The sequence below is a fragment of the Pogona vitticeps genome, chromosome 5, assembly GCF_051106095.1.
Source record: "Pogona vitticeps strain Pit_001003342236 chromosome 5, PviZW2.1, whole genome shotgun sequence".
Classification (NCBI taxonomy): Eukaryota; Metazoa; Chordata; class Lepidosauria; order Squamata; family Agamidae; genus Pogona; species Pogona vitticeps.
In genome coordinates, this window is record NC_135787.1 from 92,849,361 (window position 1) to 92,868,796 (window position 19,436).

Consider the following 19,436-nt stretch of genomic DNA (forward strand, 5'->3'; position numbering starts at 1 on the left):
AAATAGGTGGACTCGATATAGATCTATGATTATTCCAGCACTCTACCATATTTGTCAGACAGGAGTTAGTTATTCTCTAGATTTCTTCCACAATTTTTTCCTTAAAGACGAATCCCTCCATTCTATCAGGGTATTCTGGCATTTCCAGTTTCCTCCATATTAAGTTTCTATTATGTACTATAATATTTGGTAGATACCTAAATTGATTTGTGGTGTAATGTGAGGTAATTCAAGCCCTCCTCCTCATTTTTTGGAATATACCATTGCTTCTTATTAATCCTTGTTCGCTTATTTCCATTACAATATTTATTAACTTCTGCCAGTCTTTCAAGTATATTTCTCTGATTTTTCTTGGGCGCATCCAGAATACAAAGTTAAGTTTAGGGATAATCTTCATATTACATTACACTATTCTACAAAACCAAGACAATTTTATTTTTTATGCTGATTTATCTGTTCATTAATTTCTTTCTTCAGTTTATCCATATTTAATTTAATTATGTCTTGTAAATTCCATGTAATATAAATTCCTAAGTATTTAATTGCACTATATATTCTTCCTTTTAATTCTTTTTTCAGTTCCTTCTTGTCTGTTTCTGAATGATTTAATAAAATACATTCAGATTTCTCCCAATTTAGTTTTAAACCAGCTAATTTCTTCAAACAAATTCAAATGTGTTCTAATATTCAGCAGTGTTTCCTTTGGATTTGTAATTATTAATAATGTATTATCTGCAAACAAGTTTATTATATCATCCTCTCTAGTATCTCTAGAATCTATGACTTTGATTAAACAATCATTTCTGACTACTTGTGCCAGCACCTCTATTACCAATGTGAATAGAATTGGAGATAAGGGGCAACTTTTTCTCTTTCCTCTTTCAGTCATAGCCTCATTTATTATTATTTTCGCAAAATTCTGCAATTATAGTTGTTGAATTATTTGAACTGTGTGCCAAATCTGTTTTATCAAGATTTTTTGTACATCCAATTCAACCAAATCAAATGCTTTGAAAATATCTAGGGACATCACTCCTGCTTTACATTTTGATTCTTTTGCCAGATGCATTAAATTAAGCACCTTTCTCATTGTATCTGACATCTGTGTACCTTGTAAGAATCTATTTTGGCCTTTCTCAATATATTTCCCAATGAAACTATTTAATCTTGCTGCCAGAACTACCTTTATTTTAGTATCTTGATTTAGCAATACAATTGGCGTATAAGATTCCATGTTTATAGGGTTTTTACTAGGTTTTAAAATTATAACTGTTTAAAGATTCCTTCCAGGACTGGGGAAATTTCTTCTCCATTTAGTATCCCATTTTACGTGTCCTTTAATTGTGGGATAATAATTTTTGAAGGTTTTGTAATTCTCTGGGCCCAATCCATCTGTGCCAGGTGTCTTTCCTACCTTTAAGTTATGTATAATAGCTTCTGTCTCTTCCTCTGTAATTGTTCTCTCCATTATTTCCCTGTTCTCATCTATTAATACTCTCTTAGGTAAAGGTAAAGGTTCCCCTTGACAATTTTTGTCCAGTCGTGTTCGACTCTAGGGGGCGGTGCTCATCCCCGTTTCCAAGCCATAGAGCCAGCGTTTTGTCCGAAGACAATCTTCTGTGGTCACATGGCCAGTGCGACTTAGACACTCTCTTAAAGTTCCTTTTATTTATTCTTCAGTCTTTCCTATGGAAGCATTCTTACTAGAGATGGGGGTATTTGTACAGTGGTGCCTCGCTTAACGATGTTAATTGGTTAAAAAAACATCGCTATGGGAAAACATCGTTAAGCGAAATGGGTTTTCCCATAGAGACGCATTGAAAACCGGTTAATCTGTTCCAGTAGGCACGGATTGCCATCCTTAAGCGAAAAAAACCATAGGAAACATCGTTAAGCGATACAATGTTTCCTCCATTGGAATACATTGAAGCCTATTCAATGCATTTCAATGGTTTTGCGATGTCCATTTTTGCAAATTTAAGTGTGTCTTTAAAGGTTCAAAAACTGTTTTAAATGCTTGGAATCGTTAGTGCACCTTCTAAAACGGGTGCAAACTTAATTTGGCTTTGATCTGACTTTTCGTTAATTTTTACTGAATTTTTCCCCCCACTAACTTTTGACAGCTGTCAAAATTTGACAGCTCCATGCTTTCCTGTGGGGGAGAAAAAAAATTCACAATAAATTAACAAAGACTCAGAACGAAGCCAAACTAGGTTTGCACAAGTTGTGCAAGGTGCTCTAACAAATCCAAGCATTTAAAACTTTTTCTGAGTTTTCGTTAATTTATTGTGAATTATTTTCTCCCCCATAGGAAACAATGGAGCTGTCAAAAGTTGGGCTCCATTGTTTCCAATGGGGGAGAAAAAAATTCACAAAACATTAACGAAAAGTCAGCAACTGTTTTAAATGCTTGGGTTCGTTAGAGCACCTTCTAAATCGTGTGCAAACTTAGTTTGGCTTTGTTCTGAGTCTTCGTTAATTTTTGTGACTTTTTTCCTCCCCCATTGAAATGCAGTGAGCCCAACTTTTGACAGCTATCAAAAGTTGGTTTCAATGCTTTCCTATGGGGGAGAAAAATAATTCACCAAAAATTAACGAATAGTCAGATCAAAGCCAAATTAAGTTTGCACACGTTTTAGAAGGTGCACTAACGGTTCCAAGCATTTAAAACATTTTTGAACATTTTAAGACACTTTTAAAATTGAAAAAACGGACATCGTTAAGCGAAACAGGGGACCTAAAAATGCATTCGCTATGTGAAGCATGGTCCTGAAATCTCTAAGCGAAAATCACCCATAGGAAACATTGTTAAATGATGCATAGAATTCTTTAAAAAAAACATTGTTAAGCGAAAACATCGCTAAACAAGGCAATTGTTAAGCGAGGCACCACTGTATATACAAATATACCTGCACAGCTGGAGTTAATGAGGGTCCAGCCCCTGGGGCCAGACTGTCCACTCACATGTCCACTGCCACCTCTGGCAGCCCCACTCATCCCTCCAGTCGCTCCGGAGCGCTATTCTCGTCTCAGTCGGCTACCCACTCCTGGTAGAGGGAGGGAGGATGTCTCCCTGGAAGGCTGCCAAGTGGCTAGCCGAGCGGTGCTCCAGAGCAATTGGAAGGAAGAGAGGGGCCACTGTCATAAGCAGATGTGTGAGGGCCAGGCCCTCATTAAATCCAGCTGTGTGGGGATACTTGTATCGAATACCCCCATCTCTAATTCTTACTAGTATATAAATCTTCGTAAATTTTTTGAAAAGCTTCTACTTTCTCTTTCATTTTATTACATTTATCCCCATTCTGATTTTGTATAACTCCTATATTGTTCTTTCTTTTTATTGACTGGGATGCTTTAGCCGAAAGCTTCTAGTTTTATTACTAAATTCAAAATATTCCCTATTTAAATATATTAAATCCCTCTGGACCTTTTCCATATGAATCCCTTCTGATTCCGTCCTTTCAGTTTCTAGTGCCACAATTGTTTTTTCTCTCTTTAGTTATTGTAACTTCTTTTTCTAGCTTTTTAATATTATATTCTAATATAATATTAAACCAATAAAGGACACTCTGACACTCATCCAGCAGATCTTTCCAGAAGACATCAAGGCCCTCTTCCAACACTGCCTAACGACCAGCTATTTCCAGTGGGATAATGAATTCTATGAACAGACAGATGGAGTGGCCATGGGCAGCCCCCTCAGCCCAGTTATAGCAAACTTCTACATGGAGCATTTCGAAAAACTTGCCCTGGCTTCGGCACCCCTCACACCCACAGTCTGGTTCCAATATGTGGATGACACCTTTGCAGTTAGGAGCCACGGTGAAGAAAAATTGGAAGTATTTCTGAACCATCTCAACAGCATCCACCCAAATATACAATTCACCATGGAAAAAGAAATAGAGGGCCAACTCCCGTTCTTAGATGTCATGGTCCTATGCAAAACTGACCTCCGACTGGGACACAAAGTCTACAGAAAACCCATCCACACAGACCGGTACCTACACAAAAACTCCAACCACCACCCACATCAAAAAAGAGGCATAATCAAAACACTGGTAGACGGTGCAAATCGGAACTGTGAAGCTCAGTTTCTCAGCACTGAACTCAACCATCTGAATTGGGCCCTACAGGCAAATGGCTACTCCAAAAATGAAATCACAGGAGCCATCAAACCAAGAAAGCAACACAAAACTGAAAAAGAAAAACAGCCACCTACAAATAAAGTATTTCTGCCATATATCAAAGGGGTCATGGGGAAACTTTTGAAAAAACAACTTACAAACAATATTCAAGCCCACCACAAAAATACAACAAATGTTATGGTCAGCAAAGGACAGAAGGGACCCCTCACCACTGCAGGAGTATACCGGATGTCAGCAAACACGGGTTCGAAAACACGTGTAAGCCTGGACAGAGAGCAATCAGGAGTTTGCACATGCTAAAATGGGCTGAGTGAGTCCAGACTCAGCTAGCCATGATACAACACTCCTTCTCACAGGTCTGCCCACATAAGAACACCCTGGTACTCTTAGATATTATTATGAAAAGGTCAAGTGGGCTTTGTAGTCCTTAGACTTAACTTGCACCACTGACAGGACTCTAAGTAAGCTAGGCCGAGGCAGCACTCTCAGATGACCCTATGACAAGTGTACTGTTCAGGAAACCAATTGAGTTTTATAATCTTTATTTTATTAAAGAATAAGCATGTTACTAGGTATCAAAGCCAAATTAAACCAAAGCAAATAAACTAGCATTGTGCTGGTTAGTTACAAAGATGTAGCGAGGCAAAGAAAACATGAAAAATAGAAAAGTGTTCAAAAACCTTACAAAAACACAAAAAGCCATTAAAAAGAATAAAAACAGTTCCAGTCCAGGAAATCATTAGTAAACACAAAATAATCCAAGTAGGCTATAGTCCTCAGTGATCCTGTAGAACAAGAATCCTGTACTAAAAAGAAAGATTCAGTAAAAGTCCCATTATCCTTAGAAAAGTCCAAGAGTATAGTCCATATGGAGTATCCCAAGAAAAGAAGTCCATAAAGAATATTCCATAGGTAACAGTCCATAGAAAATAGTCCATGCATAGTCCTTAGGAAAAAGCCCATAAATCCATAGGTAATCCAGTATAGTAAAGGTTAGTCCCATGTGTCACGAATGAATGAAGAGTCGGTATGGAATGACTGAAGGATCGGTCTTAAAAGACAATGTCCATAGGCAAAAAGTTCCTTTTTCAAGAGTAACTGGCAAGGGCTTATCGCACCTTCCCACGATGTCATCCAATCAGAGTTCGTTACTAGGCAAACAGTCCTGTTGCACCACATGACTTCTTTCCCATACACAGCAGATGTTATTTGGGTTTTCTGTGGTTTTGCATAAAGTCACAACAATTCCCATCTAATCACACCGAGTCCTTTTCTCAGGCTGTCAGAATAACATTCTCTCTGCTCGTCTAGAAAACAACCTGTCAGCATAGCAAAGTTACTTTATACAAAGAAACAAGATGGAACCTCTCTGGCTCATTTCTTAATTACAAAACCCATATGCCTTAAAAGATTTTAACTCAAAATCCCATCTCATCACACCGGATACCTTGCAGTTGTGGCTAGGTATATATTGGAATCACAAAACGAAACATTCACACCAGAATCAAAGAACATGAGAGACATTGCAGACTAAAACAACCAGAAAAATCTGCAGTAGTTGAACATGCCCTAAAACAAGCTGGACATTAAATTCTATTTCAAAATACTGAATTACTGGACAACACCAGCAATCATTACATCAGAATGCACAGGGAAGCCATTGAAATCCACAAGCACCAGCAGAACTTCAGCAAAAAAGAGGAAAGTTTGAAACTCAACAAAACTTGGCTCCCAGCTCTGAATAATACAGCGTGCAAAAGGTCAACGAACTCAACCCAGCCACAAGGACGGGATCACTACACACAAAAGACCAGCTAATGACATGCATCAATCACAGTGACAGATAATCTCTCTTCCGTATCACAACAAGACACACTAATCACCCATCTTCTGAAAGGACAAAAGCCTATCTCACAGCCATAAATACTCACTCCCAAGCATACTACACCAGAGCACAGAGTGCTGTCCTCTGAAGATGCTGTCCACAGAGACTGGCAAAATGTTAGGAGGAATAACCTTCAGAACACAGCCAAAGAGCCAAAAAAGGCCACAACAACCATTATATTCTAATTCCTGAGTTATTTCCCCTTGTTACTTCTTAATTGTATGTGCAACTTTTATGGCATTACCTCTGGCCACAGACTTCATAGCATTCCATATTATCTTAGCCTTTTCATCATGTCCTTTCATATTTGTTTCCCAAGTCCCTTCTATGTTCTTTTGGAATCCTTCAATGATATTTTGATATCGATAAATGTTTGTGTTGATCTTCCATCTATACACTTCTTTATAGTAACAGTTTATTAACAATTCCATGTTTACCCTGTCATGATCTGAGATTTGAATAACATCAATACTTGTATTTTTTATCCTTGATCCTAATTCTTTGGATATTAATATATAATCTATTCTTGTATAGGTTTTGTGCACTGATGAGTAACAGGAGTATCTTCTTTCATCCTCTTTTATTTCTTTCCACAAATCTTTTGAACTTGTATTTTTTATTAAATTGTATAATGTAGCACTTTTTGTTTATCTGCTTTCTGTACTTTGACTTATCTTTTAAGACATCCATAGTCATATTAAAATCTGCTAATCTCCTTTCCTTAATTTATCTTGTCTGCTTAATATATTTACAAAGACTTCTTCCTGTTTCTCATTGGGTGCATCAATCTTCCCCCTTAATTAACTTGTATCATTAAGTACCTTCCTTTTGTGTCTTTTTCCACTTTTTCAAACTTAAAGTCACATCTTTTGGAAACTAAAATTGCTATTCCTCTTGTCTTTGAAGAACCAAAGGATTTTTCATATCCATCACACCAATTACATTTCAATTCATTTAGACCCTCTTTGTTTTGGGTGAGTTTCTTGTAAAAACACTGTGTCCACATTACTCTGATTCAACATACCTTGTATCTTTGCCCTCTTTACATTTGTTCCTAGGCCTTTAACATTCCAAGTAATTAATTTTATGTTTTAACCAGTACTCATTATACTTCTTCCTAGTCCCAAGTTTCTTGTGCTCACCCTGACTCTCCCTATAAGCGACATGAAAAACCCTAATATTATTACACCTAAAGTTCCCTCCCTTTCACCCCCCCCTACAAGTATTTACCTTTGAATTAAATTCCACTGGTTTCTTGGCCTTTGGTGGGGAAAACATGGTCTAGTCTGTTGTCTTGGCTATCTCCCCTTGCCTTGCCCTGTCTTAACCTGTTTTAATGCCCGAACCCTTCTCCCCCATAACTGCTCTACAAATTATGCGAATCCAACTTAAATCTAGTATGTTTTATCATTAACACTGATAATCCGCATTTTAAGCCCAGTTCCCTTTTCCTTTGTATTCCTTAAAAGTTATATGAATCAAGTCTTTAAAAAAATCTAACATAAACATCAGAGATTCTATATTATATTAACAGAATATTGTCTACCATTAGTACCGCAGTTTCTCTATTTTATTACCCCTCTTTTTCCTCTCACAACATTTTATTATTTTTCCCTTACCAGTTCTCCCCTTTACTCTCTGGGTCCTTCCCATCTACTCACTTTTATTACCTTTTCCTTTGTATTCATTAAACGTTGTATGAATCAAGTCTTTACAAAATTATCTAACATAAGCATCAGAGCTTCTATACTATATTAACAGAATATTGTCTACCATTAGCACCACAGTTTCTTTATTTTATTACCCCTGTTTTTCCCCTCACAAAATTTTATTATTTTTCCCTTACCAGTTCTCCCCTTTACTCTCTGGGTCCTTCCCGTCTACTCACTTTTATTACTTTTATCTGGATTTCCCCTTATTAAACATTGTTGGAACCCTTCCCAGAACTCCCCATTTAATTATATATTTATTTTGTCATCTACATAACTTTTTATCTGGTTTGTTTTTTCACTCCAACCACTGTTCTTCCTTTGCAGTCACCTCCTCTTCCTCCATCTGTTGCTCTTGCTTCTGCTCCTGGTTATCCAGTTTGGTTATTTGTTCATCCCTTTCTTCTTTAGTTATGAGCCCAGCATTTATCAAGAAATCTAAAGCTGATCTTACCAAAGTGACATTGTAATATTTTCCATTATGACAGATTTTCATATGAAGTGGGTGACCCCATATGTACTTGATGCCCTTTGCAATTAAAATAGCTGTGATAAATTTTTATTCTGTATGCCATTGTTTCGTTACAGTAGTCATGCAAAACAATAATATAATCACTAACATCGTTAAGATTCTATAGTTTCTCTCTGAACACCTTCATAAGGTGTTTTGTTTTCCTATAGTTTGTGAATCTGACCAGCACATGGTACAATTGACCTCTGATCTATGCACCTATTCAAAGTCATATAAGGTCCATTGCATTTCAGGTGATATCTTACTTAGCCTCTCCAGTATTAATTTTGCTAATTATTTTTCTCTTTGGCCTTTTTCAGATAATCCTTTAATTTCTATATTCGATCTTCATGAAAAATCTTGTTGTTTAATCAACTGGGTCTTTAAATCTGTGATGTCTCTTTCTTGATCCATAAGTCTGAATGCATTCCATTCCACCAGTGCTTTTACTCTCACAATCTGTTCATCAATACATTTTACTTGAGTCCCAGGTTTATCACTTTTCTTGTAATCCTCTTGCATTTTAGCCACTTTCTTGTCAAGATCCAGGAACTGCACATTCCGTTTTATTATTATTATTTTCTGAAGCTAAAACATTTTTGGTAACTTTTACTATGGCTTCAAATATCCTCTTTGTATCTATAGATTCTGAGTCAGCCCTAGAGGAGTCCTCTTGTGATTTTTGTGATTTATGTGATATAGTTGTTTCAACTGAAGCTTTTGACAACCGCTTTAAGCTATGATCAGAGGGTTTAAAAAGTTTAGATCCAGATCTGGATGCTGATCTTGATTCAGAGTCTTCTCATTTCCAAACAACTCTATTTTCTCTTACATTTTAAACTGCAACTCTGCTTTCCCTCTGTCTTGATCTTTCTTGTCTCATAAATATCCTAAGAATATGCTAGGCTACTCTACAAGCAGAGTGCTCCATGTTCTAAAATCACTGGTCTCTTGGCATCCGTGGTGTCAGCACTTCAGTTGACTACAGTGGTACCTCGCAAGATGACGACCTCGCAAAATGACAAATCCGCATGATGACGAGGTTTTGCCACTGCCATTGCGCTTCGCAAAACAGTGTTTCCTATGAGGGAATTTCGCTATACGATGTTTTGGTCTGGCCACATTGGTTGCCCCCCCTTTTGTTGTTGTGAGTGGTATAGAGAGGGCCTGCTGCTCCCTACCCGGGCACTGAGGCCAAGTGGAAGGCCGCGGAAGGACAAGGACAGCCGGCGCAGGGACCGAAGGCATCGGAGAAGATCGACGGCTTTGGGGGGGCAGCACCGGCTTCCTCCCCGGCGGTGACAGTGCATGAGCAGCTCCCTTTCCCCCCCTCTGGGTTCCCCTCCCAGGATTCCCGGCCTTTTTTCCCCGGAGTAGGAGAGCGTGTCCAGTTCCCCTCTTCCTCTTGGCTCCCCTCCCCTTCCACACCAAGCAATGCTTACCGGAGGCGTAGGGAAGGCGGCGAGGTGGTGGCTGAGGAGTGGGGGGATCGTGAGTGGCTTTGCGGATGAACGGAGTTTCCCGGCACAGTGAGGCAAGCCCAGGATTTCCCCTTGCCTCCTTACACGAGCGGGACAGCACGCACCGGTTCCCCTCCACCCCTTTTGCTTCCCTACCCGCCCACAGCAAGCAAGTTTAGGATTTGATGGGTTTTTTGGGCTCTTTGGCCGTGTTCTGAAGGTTGTTCTTCCTAATGTTTCGCCAGTCTCTGTGGCCGGCATCTTCAGAGGACAGCACTCTGTGCTCTGGTGTAGTTGGCTTGGGAGTGCAGTATTTATGGCTGTGAGATAGGTTTTTGTCTTTTTCTGTAGATGGGTGATTAGTGTGTCTTGTTGTGGGTGTATTGTTGTGATAAGGAGAAGAGATTATCTGTCACTGTGGTTGACAATACACCATTCACCTTCGCGAATACAAGTTTAGGATTTCTTGGCCACTTGGTTTTCCTCCCAACTTGTCACCCGAGCGGGAAGCAAGTGCCGGCTCCCCGCCTCCTCTTGGCTTCCCTCCCCTCCCACACCAAGCTGCATTTACCGGAGGTGCCTCTGGGGAGCGAGGGGTCACGAGCGGCTTCAGGGACGACTGGGGTTACTTGGGAAGCTAGCGACAGTGAGGTTTTTCCCGGGGTGATAGCGGAAGGAATTCCCTCCCCGGGCACCTTTAGCCTTAGTTTTTGCCCTTTCAGGGGGGTGGGGGAAGCCCCTGGGGATTTCCCAATCTCTGCAGAGAAGGACGTTGCTTTCACCATCAGGGCAGGGGCTCCCGGGACGTGGAGGGGGAGGTCCCCTTTGTTCTTGCTGGCCATGTGCGCACTCAGGAGCTCCCTTTTGGCATTGAGCAGGGGTTTCCCGGCCTGGGACTCAAGAGGGGAAGGTTCCCTCATTGCTAGATGGGCCACGTCTAGCAACTCCCTTTGTTTTTGCTGGCCACGTGGGCACTCAGGAGCTCCCTTCCAGCGCTGAGCAAGGGTTCCCCTGCCTGGGGGACGAGAGGGGGAGGTCACCTTAGTTTTGCCAGCCACGTGGGTACTCAGGGGCTCCCTTTCACTGCGGCGCGGGGGTCCCCCGGACGGAGTTGAGAGGGGAGGTCCCTTGGTCATTAACTGGGGCCAGGTGGACACGGAGGAGCTCTCTTCCTCCAGGGACTATCAGCAACACGGGGCTTGCAGTGGCAGCCAGCCATTGTTCAGTTTAATTCAACAGCTGATCGGCGGCTCCGCAAAATGGCTTCCCTAGGGTGTTTTTGGCACCAATGTGTCAGAAGACATCTATTTAAAATGGCTTCCCTATGGGCGATCTTCGCACAACAATGACTATTTTCCCCATTGGAACACATTAAACAGGTTTCAATGCATTCCAGTGGGGAAACGCTTTTCGCATGACGATGATTTCACTAAACAGCGATTTCAACGGAACACATTATCATCGTCTTGCGGGGCACCACTGTATATGAGTTCTCTGTAATTATTATTATTCAAAAACACCAGGCGCAGCCAATCAAAATTATAAAAACATTGACTGGCATTATATAACTGATACAAGTTTTAACCAAACACCTAAGCATCTGTGAAATACCGGAGCAGTATGTATGCTGTTCCTAATATTGCCATTTTTTGTAGCTCTGATGGTGTGATTTCCAAGATCTGCAATTGCTTATAGTACTGTGTGAAATTTCTTGCTATTGTTCCCAAAGGCCAGCTGACTGCGAGGACCACTGAAGTGTGTTTCATTCACAAGCAAGATGTTTCGGTTGCCAGGTTTCTGTATTTTGTTAGTTTTTCCAGTTCTTTAGCTTCTACTCTGGCATTCCCTGGAATTGCAGTGTCAATAACCCAGACATTTCTTTATTCTATTACTACTATGTCTGATGTGTTATGTTCAAGGTGTCTATCCATTTGGATCTGAACATCCCACAAGATCTTGACTTCCTTATTTTCTGACACCTTTTCTACTTGATGTTCCCACAAGTTTTTTGGAGGCCGGCAAGTTACATTTTTTGCACAATGATCAGTGCACTAATTTTACCACTCTATCATGTCTAACTTTGTAATCTGTTTGTGCAATCTTTGGACATTCACAGATGAGGTGTGACATGGTTTCATCTTTTTCTTGGCAGAAAATATTTGCTGAGAGGACCAATTCCTTGGATCTTAGCTTTCATCATGTTGGTTTGGAGTGCTTGTTCTTATGCAGCAAAAATCAAACCTTCAGTTCTTTGTGGCCTCTGTGAATCACGCTCTGGGTGATCTGCACATGTGCGGAGCCTTGTCAGAATATTCTAAAGCAGGGGTCTCCAAATCTTTCAGTATGAGGGCCACATCATATATATTGGCTTCTTATATGGCCCACACATAGGAAGAGGAGAGAAGGAGGACCCAAGCAATTCCCCACCCCCACTGTGTTTGCAAAGACAGTGGGGGTAGGGATAGTTTAAATCAAGCTTCGCTCTTCCTATCCCTGCTTGGGCATAGGAAGAGGAGGGAAGGGGGACCCAAGCACCACCTCCGTTGTCTTTGCAAAGACAGTGGGAGTGGGGGATTGCTTGGGTCCCCCTTCCCTCCTCTTCCTAAGTCCGGGCCAGATAAGGATGTGGCCCACGGGCCATTCTAGAGCTTCTGTGATGAAAACTATTACATTAGTACAAGCCCTTCCCCCCTAGGATATGTACCTTGGTGCCAAGGCTCTCACTTCAGTTTCTCTTCAACCGCTTTGTTGAGAGCCTCACTCGTAGCTTCATTAAGTTTTTCTCTGGAAAAAAAGAAAAGAAAACCTTTTATTTTTATTTTAACTCACAAAACGCTATAGCAAGATTTTATACTATACTATGTCTTTTATGTATTTTATCTTTGTATAATCGGGTCTATGACCACATAATAAAACCTTTTCTTACTTATTTTAATCTTATTTCTCTGCCAAAAGGGGATTGAAAATAAAACAGCCAATACCATTGTACAAAACGATGGTAAGGTCGCACCTGGAGTATTGCTTACAGTTCTGGTTGCCGCAGCTCAAAAAAGACATAGTGGAACTGGAAAAGATGTAGAAGAGAGTGACACCTCCCTTATGAAGAAAGGCTACAGTGTTTGGGGCTCTTTAGTCTAGAGAAAAGGAGCCTAATGGGGGGACATGATTGAGAAGTATAAAATTATGCAGGGGATGGATAAAATGGATAGAGTGAAGCTCTTTTCCCTCTCACACAATACCAGAACCGGGGGACATTCACTCACATTGAGTGTTGGGAGAGAGAAAACAGACAAAAGAAATTATTTCTTTACCCAGTGTGTTAGTATGTAAAACTCCTTGCCACAGGATGTGGACATCTGGCCTAGATGCCTTTAAAGCCATGATGGGGACGTTTAATCTCCAGGCTTCAAAGGAAGGTACCTCAAAATGTCAGATGCAGGGAGGGGTATCAGGAGACAGGTATCTAGTTGTCCCATGTGCTCCCAGAGGCATCTGGTAGGGCCACTGTGAGATACAGGAAGTTGGACTAGATGGGCCCTTGGCCTGAACTAGTCTGCATTGGATCCCTCTCTTACCATGGTGTATAGACAGAGCTGCACATTTGTTAATTTGCCAATGAAATTTGGATATCTTCACTGAAATATTTACACTGTGTTTAGCAGTGCTTCTATCTATGTGCAACTTTTTGCATATGGTTTTAGGTCATCCATGTAAAACAGATGTTGAGTTTGCCTTGTAATAACATTTCATAATTTCTCAATTTTTGGCGAGAGTCCAAGTTTTGCATTTACATTGTTCCAGTAGCTTTGCAGCAGCCTGTCCTTGGTTCCTCAACAGGGCCTGCTGAGCCCTGTAGCCTGTTTGTCACCAGATGCCCAGGGGGTGTAGGGAATGCTAATCAGATTTTCAGATGACACAAGATTGGGTGGACTAACTACCACAAAATTCAAAATGACCTAGTTAGGCTTGAGCAGTGGGCTGAAAACAACAGAATGAAATACAGGGATAAGTGCAAAATACTGCACCTAGGAAAAAGAAACCAAACAGACTTAAAAGATGGGGATACCTGGCTCAGCAAAACTACACATGAGAAGGATCTTTGAGTCATTGTAGATCACAAGCTGAGTATGAGCCAAGGGTGTGATGTGGCTATAAAAAAGGCAAATGCTATTTTAGGCTGCATTAACAGTATAGTTTCCAAATCCAATGAGGTGCTAGATCCCCTCTATTTGGCACTGGTTTGGCCTCAATTTGTCAGCAGTTTAAGAAGGATGCTGACAAATTGGGACAAGTTCCGAGGAGGGTAATAAGAATGTTCAGGGGGCTGGAACTGGGGCTGGAAACCAAACTCTATGAGAAAAGACTGGAAGAACTGGGATTGTTTAGCCTTGAGAAAAGAAGACAGAGATAAGATAGCAGTTTTCAAATACTTGAAAGGTAGTCATACAGGAGTAGGATCTGTTCTCGATCATCCCAGAGTGCAGGACATGCAACAATGGGCTCAAGTTACAGGAAGCCAGATTTCACTTGAAAATCATGAAAACTGTCCTTTTCGAGCAGGACGGCAGTGGAATAAATTACCTCAAAATGTGGTGAGTACTCCAACAACTGTCAAACCTACAGTTCAATGCATTCCAATGGGGGGGAGGAATTCACCAAAAATTAACGAAGACTCAGAACAAAGCCAAATTAAGTTTGCAAAGGTTTTACAGGGTGCACTAACGATTCCAAGCATTTAAAACAGTTTTTGAACATTTTAAGACACACTTAAAATAGCGTAAACGGACATCGCTAAGCGAAACGGGGATCTAAACTGTCATCGCTAAGCGAAGCAAGGTCCCGAACATCGCTATGCGAAATTTCCCCAAAGGAAACATCGCTAAACGGAGCGCAAGATCGCTCCAAAAACCTCATCGCTAAGCGAATACGTCGTTAAATGAGGCAATCGCTAAGCGAGGCACCACTGTACTTTGACATCATGTTGACTAGGAATTTACTTACCATATTGAGAGGAGCCGTATGGTCTCAGCCATCAACATTTACATGACATTAATGTTGGACACCAGAGTGCAGAAGAGTGCTTTGAGAAGGCTGTCCTTTCTTCTGTGTTTGCACAAGAATACCTATCTGCTGGGGCATTTCATGCCAGTGATAAGCTGACTAGTTTTCACCCATTCATATGAATGTATAGATACCATGATAGAGAAAAACAGGTTTTTCTTTTACTATTTGTTTTTATTGATGGCAAAAAAACTTCCCCTACATCCATGACGATACCACAGAAATCCCTCACATGGTGGCTGAAGTCCTGTTGCTTTGCGTCATAAGTTGCATTAGAGTAGGTTCATTGAATTAGTGGGGATTTGGTAAATCAACTCTTTCATAAGTGCATTTGATTCAGATAGGCCTAGGTTGGTGGCAACTTAACTTTGTTGAAGTTTACTATTTCAACTACACTGTCTCAAATCATTCAGCCTGAATACGTTGGCTCTGGGATCCTGGGACATGAAGTCTGAGAAAATACGTTTGCCTATATCTGTTTCTTAATAAATACAAATATCCATTTTTATTTTTATTTTTTTGAAGTTACTGTGAGAGGATGTACATCTGCGCAGTCAGTTCAGTGAGCACTATGATATTCCCAAGAGACATATGTATAGGCTGAAATCCAATAATAAGTCACAACTATAGTCATCCAATTGATTGAGTGGATATTTGGTGAGTCAAGTACCCTGTAGACACCATTGATTGAATGGGCCTCCTCCAGTTCCAAGTTACTACTAGATTTCAGTGTGATTCACTAGCTTCCAGTGAATTAGTTCTTCAAGACTTATCATTTGAAATGTATTTCCAGAAATGTATTATTCATAGCAACGAATGAACAATAGTGATAATAATGACAAGCGGATGCCGCTTCTGTCAAAGCTTCCTTTCCTCAACATAGCACTTAGTTAATCTCCCAGAAGTCTGTTGAAGATAAAATGGAATTAGAAGTTTCTGGAAGACCATACCATCATAGAGTAAGAAAACTATTGAGCTGGAGAAGATCCCAAGGGTCCTTGAGTTAACCGTCTACCAAATTTTTATTATTTATTATTTTTTAATTTATTTTATTTCTATCCCACCTATCTGATTGTATTCGACCACTCTAGGCGGCTTACAATAAAAACAGTAATATAATTTTTACAACATTACAAGTAGAACATAATAGAGATAGAGAACAAATTAGAAGAACAAATCGTTAAGGGTTTTCTGTTGGGAAGGCCTGCCTATACATCAGTGTTTTTAGTTGTTTCTTAAAAATGCCCAGCGAGGGAGCCGCGCGAATCTCGGGGGTAAGTTGTTCCAAAGGCGAGGAGCCACTGCCGAGAAGGCCCGATTTCTGGTCTTTTCCTTTCGGGCCTCTCTCGGCGTTAGGCTCCTCAGCCTCACCTCCTGGCTCGCGCGAGTGACACGGGTAGATCTTGGTGGGAGAAGGCGTTCCGCCAAGTATCGAGGTCCTAAACCGTTTAGGGCTTTATAGGTAAGCATTAACACTTTGAAATCGATGCGGAATCGGATGGGCAGCCAATGCAATGCGGCCAGAGTGGGTGAGATATGTTGGTATCTTCTCAGTCCACTGAGTAGTCTGGCCGCCGCATTCTGCACCACCTGTAGTTTCCGCAGCAGTCTCAAAGGTAGCCCCACGTAGAGCACATTACAGTGGTCTAATCTTGAGACTACAAGCGCATGCACCAGAGTGGTGAGAGACCTCACATCAAGGTAGGGCCGCAGCTGGGCTATCCGCCTAAGATGGAAGAAAGTGGAGCGGACCACGGACGCCACCTGGGTCTCCATAGTGAGCGCCGGGTCCAGATGGATCCCCAAGCTGCGGACCCCATCCCTGGCGGGCAGAGTCACCCCCCCAAAAATGAGGGAGTTTCCCATATCCCCAGGTGTGGGGGCGCCCACCCTCAGTACCTCCGTCTTGTCCGGGTTCAGCCTCAGCCCGTTCTCCTGCATCCATTCCAATACGGTCTCCAGGCAACGCCGAAGGGACAGAACGGCATCTTCTGCAGTTGGAAAAAAGGAGATGTAGAGCTGTGTGTCATCCGCATATTGATGGCACTGTGCTCCACATCTCCTGATGACCCCCCCCCCAGCGGCCTCATATAGATGTTAAACAGCATTGGGGAGATGATCGACCCCTGTGGGACCCCACAATTGAGGCTCCACGGGGCCGAGACATTCTCCCCAAGCTGTACTCTTTGGGGATGGTCCTCCAAGAAGGAACGGAGCCAGGCGAAAGCTCGGCCACCTATCCCCAACTCGGCGAGCCTCCCCAGGAGGATACCGTGGTCAATGGTATCAAAGGCCGCTGAGATATTGAGGAGGACCAGCAGAGACACTTTGCCCCTGTCGGCCTCCCTCAATAGGTCATCAGTGATTGGAATAATGTGCATAATATCAAAGCTTGGAAAAGTTCCTTTTTCTGGACTGCAGATCTCATAACTTCCCACATAGCATTGAGTTCCATGATTTCATTGCTTTCTGTATACACTTTGGAGGCAACTCTGCAAACAGATTTCAGCTGTTCACAAACCAGCTGGGAACTAAACATTACTACAAATGCAAAATTTACTCAAAGTTTACATAATCTCCTTGAAAAGCTGGATTCATTCATTAGCTGAGCACATGAAAAGGCTTGTTTTTCACAAAATAATCAGCTCAGTGACTGCATTTAAAAAATTATATATCTAGTTTTATCAGAGCTAGATACTTAGTTTTTAAAAACAAAATCTTAAAATCCAGATTAGCTGAACAGTCATGGCACGTCTAAAATCCACTTCTACTGAATAATAATAATAATAATAATAATAATAATAATAATAATAATAATAATAATAATAATAATAATAATAATAATAATAATAATAATAATAATAATAATAATAATAATAATAATAATAATAGAACTGCAGAACTGGAAGGGACCCTATGGACCATCAAGTCCAACCCACTTGGGAGGCACAATGAGGAATCAAACTGCCAACCTCTGGCTCCGCATCAAGAAGCCTAAACCACTGAGGTATCTAGCAGTTTTATTGACTTGTACATTAACTCAAAATGTTTTTTAAAATGGAAATGGGCAGTTTTATGTATTTTTTACTTTCCTAAAGAGGTGTGCTTTTCCTTTCTAGGTCCCTGTTTCAAAATTCTCCAAGCCAGAAAAATGATGTATTTCACTTGGATATTAAAAATGTCGGTGGCATAGGTCAGATCTTGGACTATATGTACACATCTCATCTTGACCTCAACCAGGACAATGTACAAACTTTGTTGGATGTTGCACAATATCTGCAAGTACAAAATGTTTTGAATATGTGTCGTTCATTTTTGAAATCCTCAAGGGCTCCAGAGCAGCTAGATAGTATGCCTTATAATAGTGCCCTTTTGCTGCAGAGTACTTTAACTACAGATCCTGATTCTGCTGATTATGCTACTAATTTACTGCGGGTATGTTCATCAATTGAGCACTCCTGTACAGTTTCAAATGACCATCATCTACAAAGGTCACAGCCTGCTGAACTCCACATTTCATCTGATACTGTAAAAAGACATAAACAGGATTCTGTGGATGATAGTTGCGCAAATCATTCATTTAAACAGTCAGATTGTCATTACAGACTCCGTAATGTTTATAGCAAACACTGCTATAAGAGCACAACTTGCACTAGCAGCAAAAAAACACCAAAACTGTCCTCTGATGTCAGTGCTTCTGCAAAAGAAAGCTCTATTAAGAATGTTTCGTGTACCATTAGCCAATCTGATTGTATTTTGGAATCATCAAATAGTTTAACACTGGTTCAGCCCTTAAATGAGTGTCCCAAGGATGAAGGTTTAAAAGATGAATCTTTACAGCTGAGGCTTAAAAAACACATACATCTAAAGAAACTGGATTTCCTACAATCTCAAAAATCTCTGAAACAGTCTGCTATGCTTCAGATTGCTGATGGAGACATTGCAAGGGAACCAGAGTTAGACATGCAAAATAGCTTGAAAAGGATAAATATTGGAACAAATGATCAAAAAGAAGTTCAGCATCTAGTTAGTTTGGAGCAAAATGTTGAATTTATGCCATCTCAGGAATCTTCTGAACCAGCTAGCCAACTACAGACATTTCTTCCAGAGAGGCAATATCCTTGTGCAGTGTGTGGAAAAGCTTTTAAACATCCAAGCAATCTGGAGCTCCACATAAGATCTCATACCGGTATAGTTGTTTAATATATCTAGGGCAACAGTTCAATTACAGAATAAAAAAATTAAGTATTGTCTGGCCACTGAAAAAAATAGATATGACACACCAAGGTACCTGGTATAACAACTTCAGTCATCTAGTAGTCAAATTCCACATTCCTCATCACATAATCTCGAATGGGCTTTAAAAATTCATATATCTCCTGTAAAGTTATGCAAGTAGTTCCTCTGTCAAGGGCCAGGCATTGGTTTCTTAGAATTTAAAGACCTGACGCCTCACCCTGACTTTCTTGTATGAACTGCAGAATAAATTTTTTTCTTGCCATATATGAGTGGCCACCGTATATGAGTGGCTTATAAAAAGAGTATGATTTTCATTCTGCAAGTGGCATTAGTTCATCAAGAATTTTTAAGAAAACCAGGAAGCATGGTGAAGTGAAAATTAATCGCTGTGCTCATTGATTTCGAAAGTAAAAGAAACTTAGAGGT

At 40.7% G+C, this 19,436-nt stretch overlaps 1 protein-coding gene and 1 long non-coding RNA gene across 20 annotated transcripts in view; one reads left to right on the forward strand and one right to left on the reverse strand.

Moving 5' to 3' along the window:
• ZBTB49 (zinc finger and BTB domain containing 49) overlaps positions 1 to 19,436 on the forward strand; it is a 60,153-nt gene that overhangs the window by 23,901 nt on the left and 16,816 nt on the right. For 9 of the 19 annotated variants that reach the window (XM_073001024.2, XM_078394079.1, XM_020813304.3 and 6 more), the window contains one exon: positions 17,891 to 18,960. In XM_073001024.2, the coding sequence (XP_072857125.1) occupies positions 17,891 to 18,960 (1,070 nt within the window). Of the gene's footprint in view, positions 1 to 17,671; positions 17,779 to 17,890; positions 18,961 to 19,436 lie in introns of those variants that run through there. The other 10 variants (XM_078394081.1, XM_078394083.1, XM_078394082.1 and 7 more) reach the window with 4 other exon arrangements.
• Positions 1 to 19,436, reverse strand: part of LOC144589453 (uncharacterized) — a 57,522-nt gene that overhangs the window by 16,391 nt on the left and 21,695 nt on the right. Inside the window, exon 2 of the long non-coding RNA XR_013545563.1 lies at positions 12,415 to 12,494. This is a non-coding gene — a long non-coding RNA (uncharacterized LOC144589453). The remainder of the gene's footprint in view (positions 1 to 12,414; positions 12,495 to 19,436) is intronic.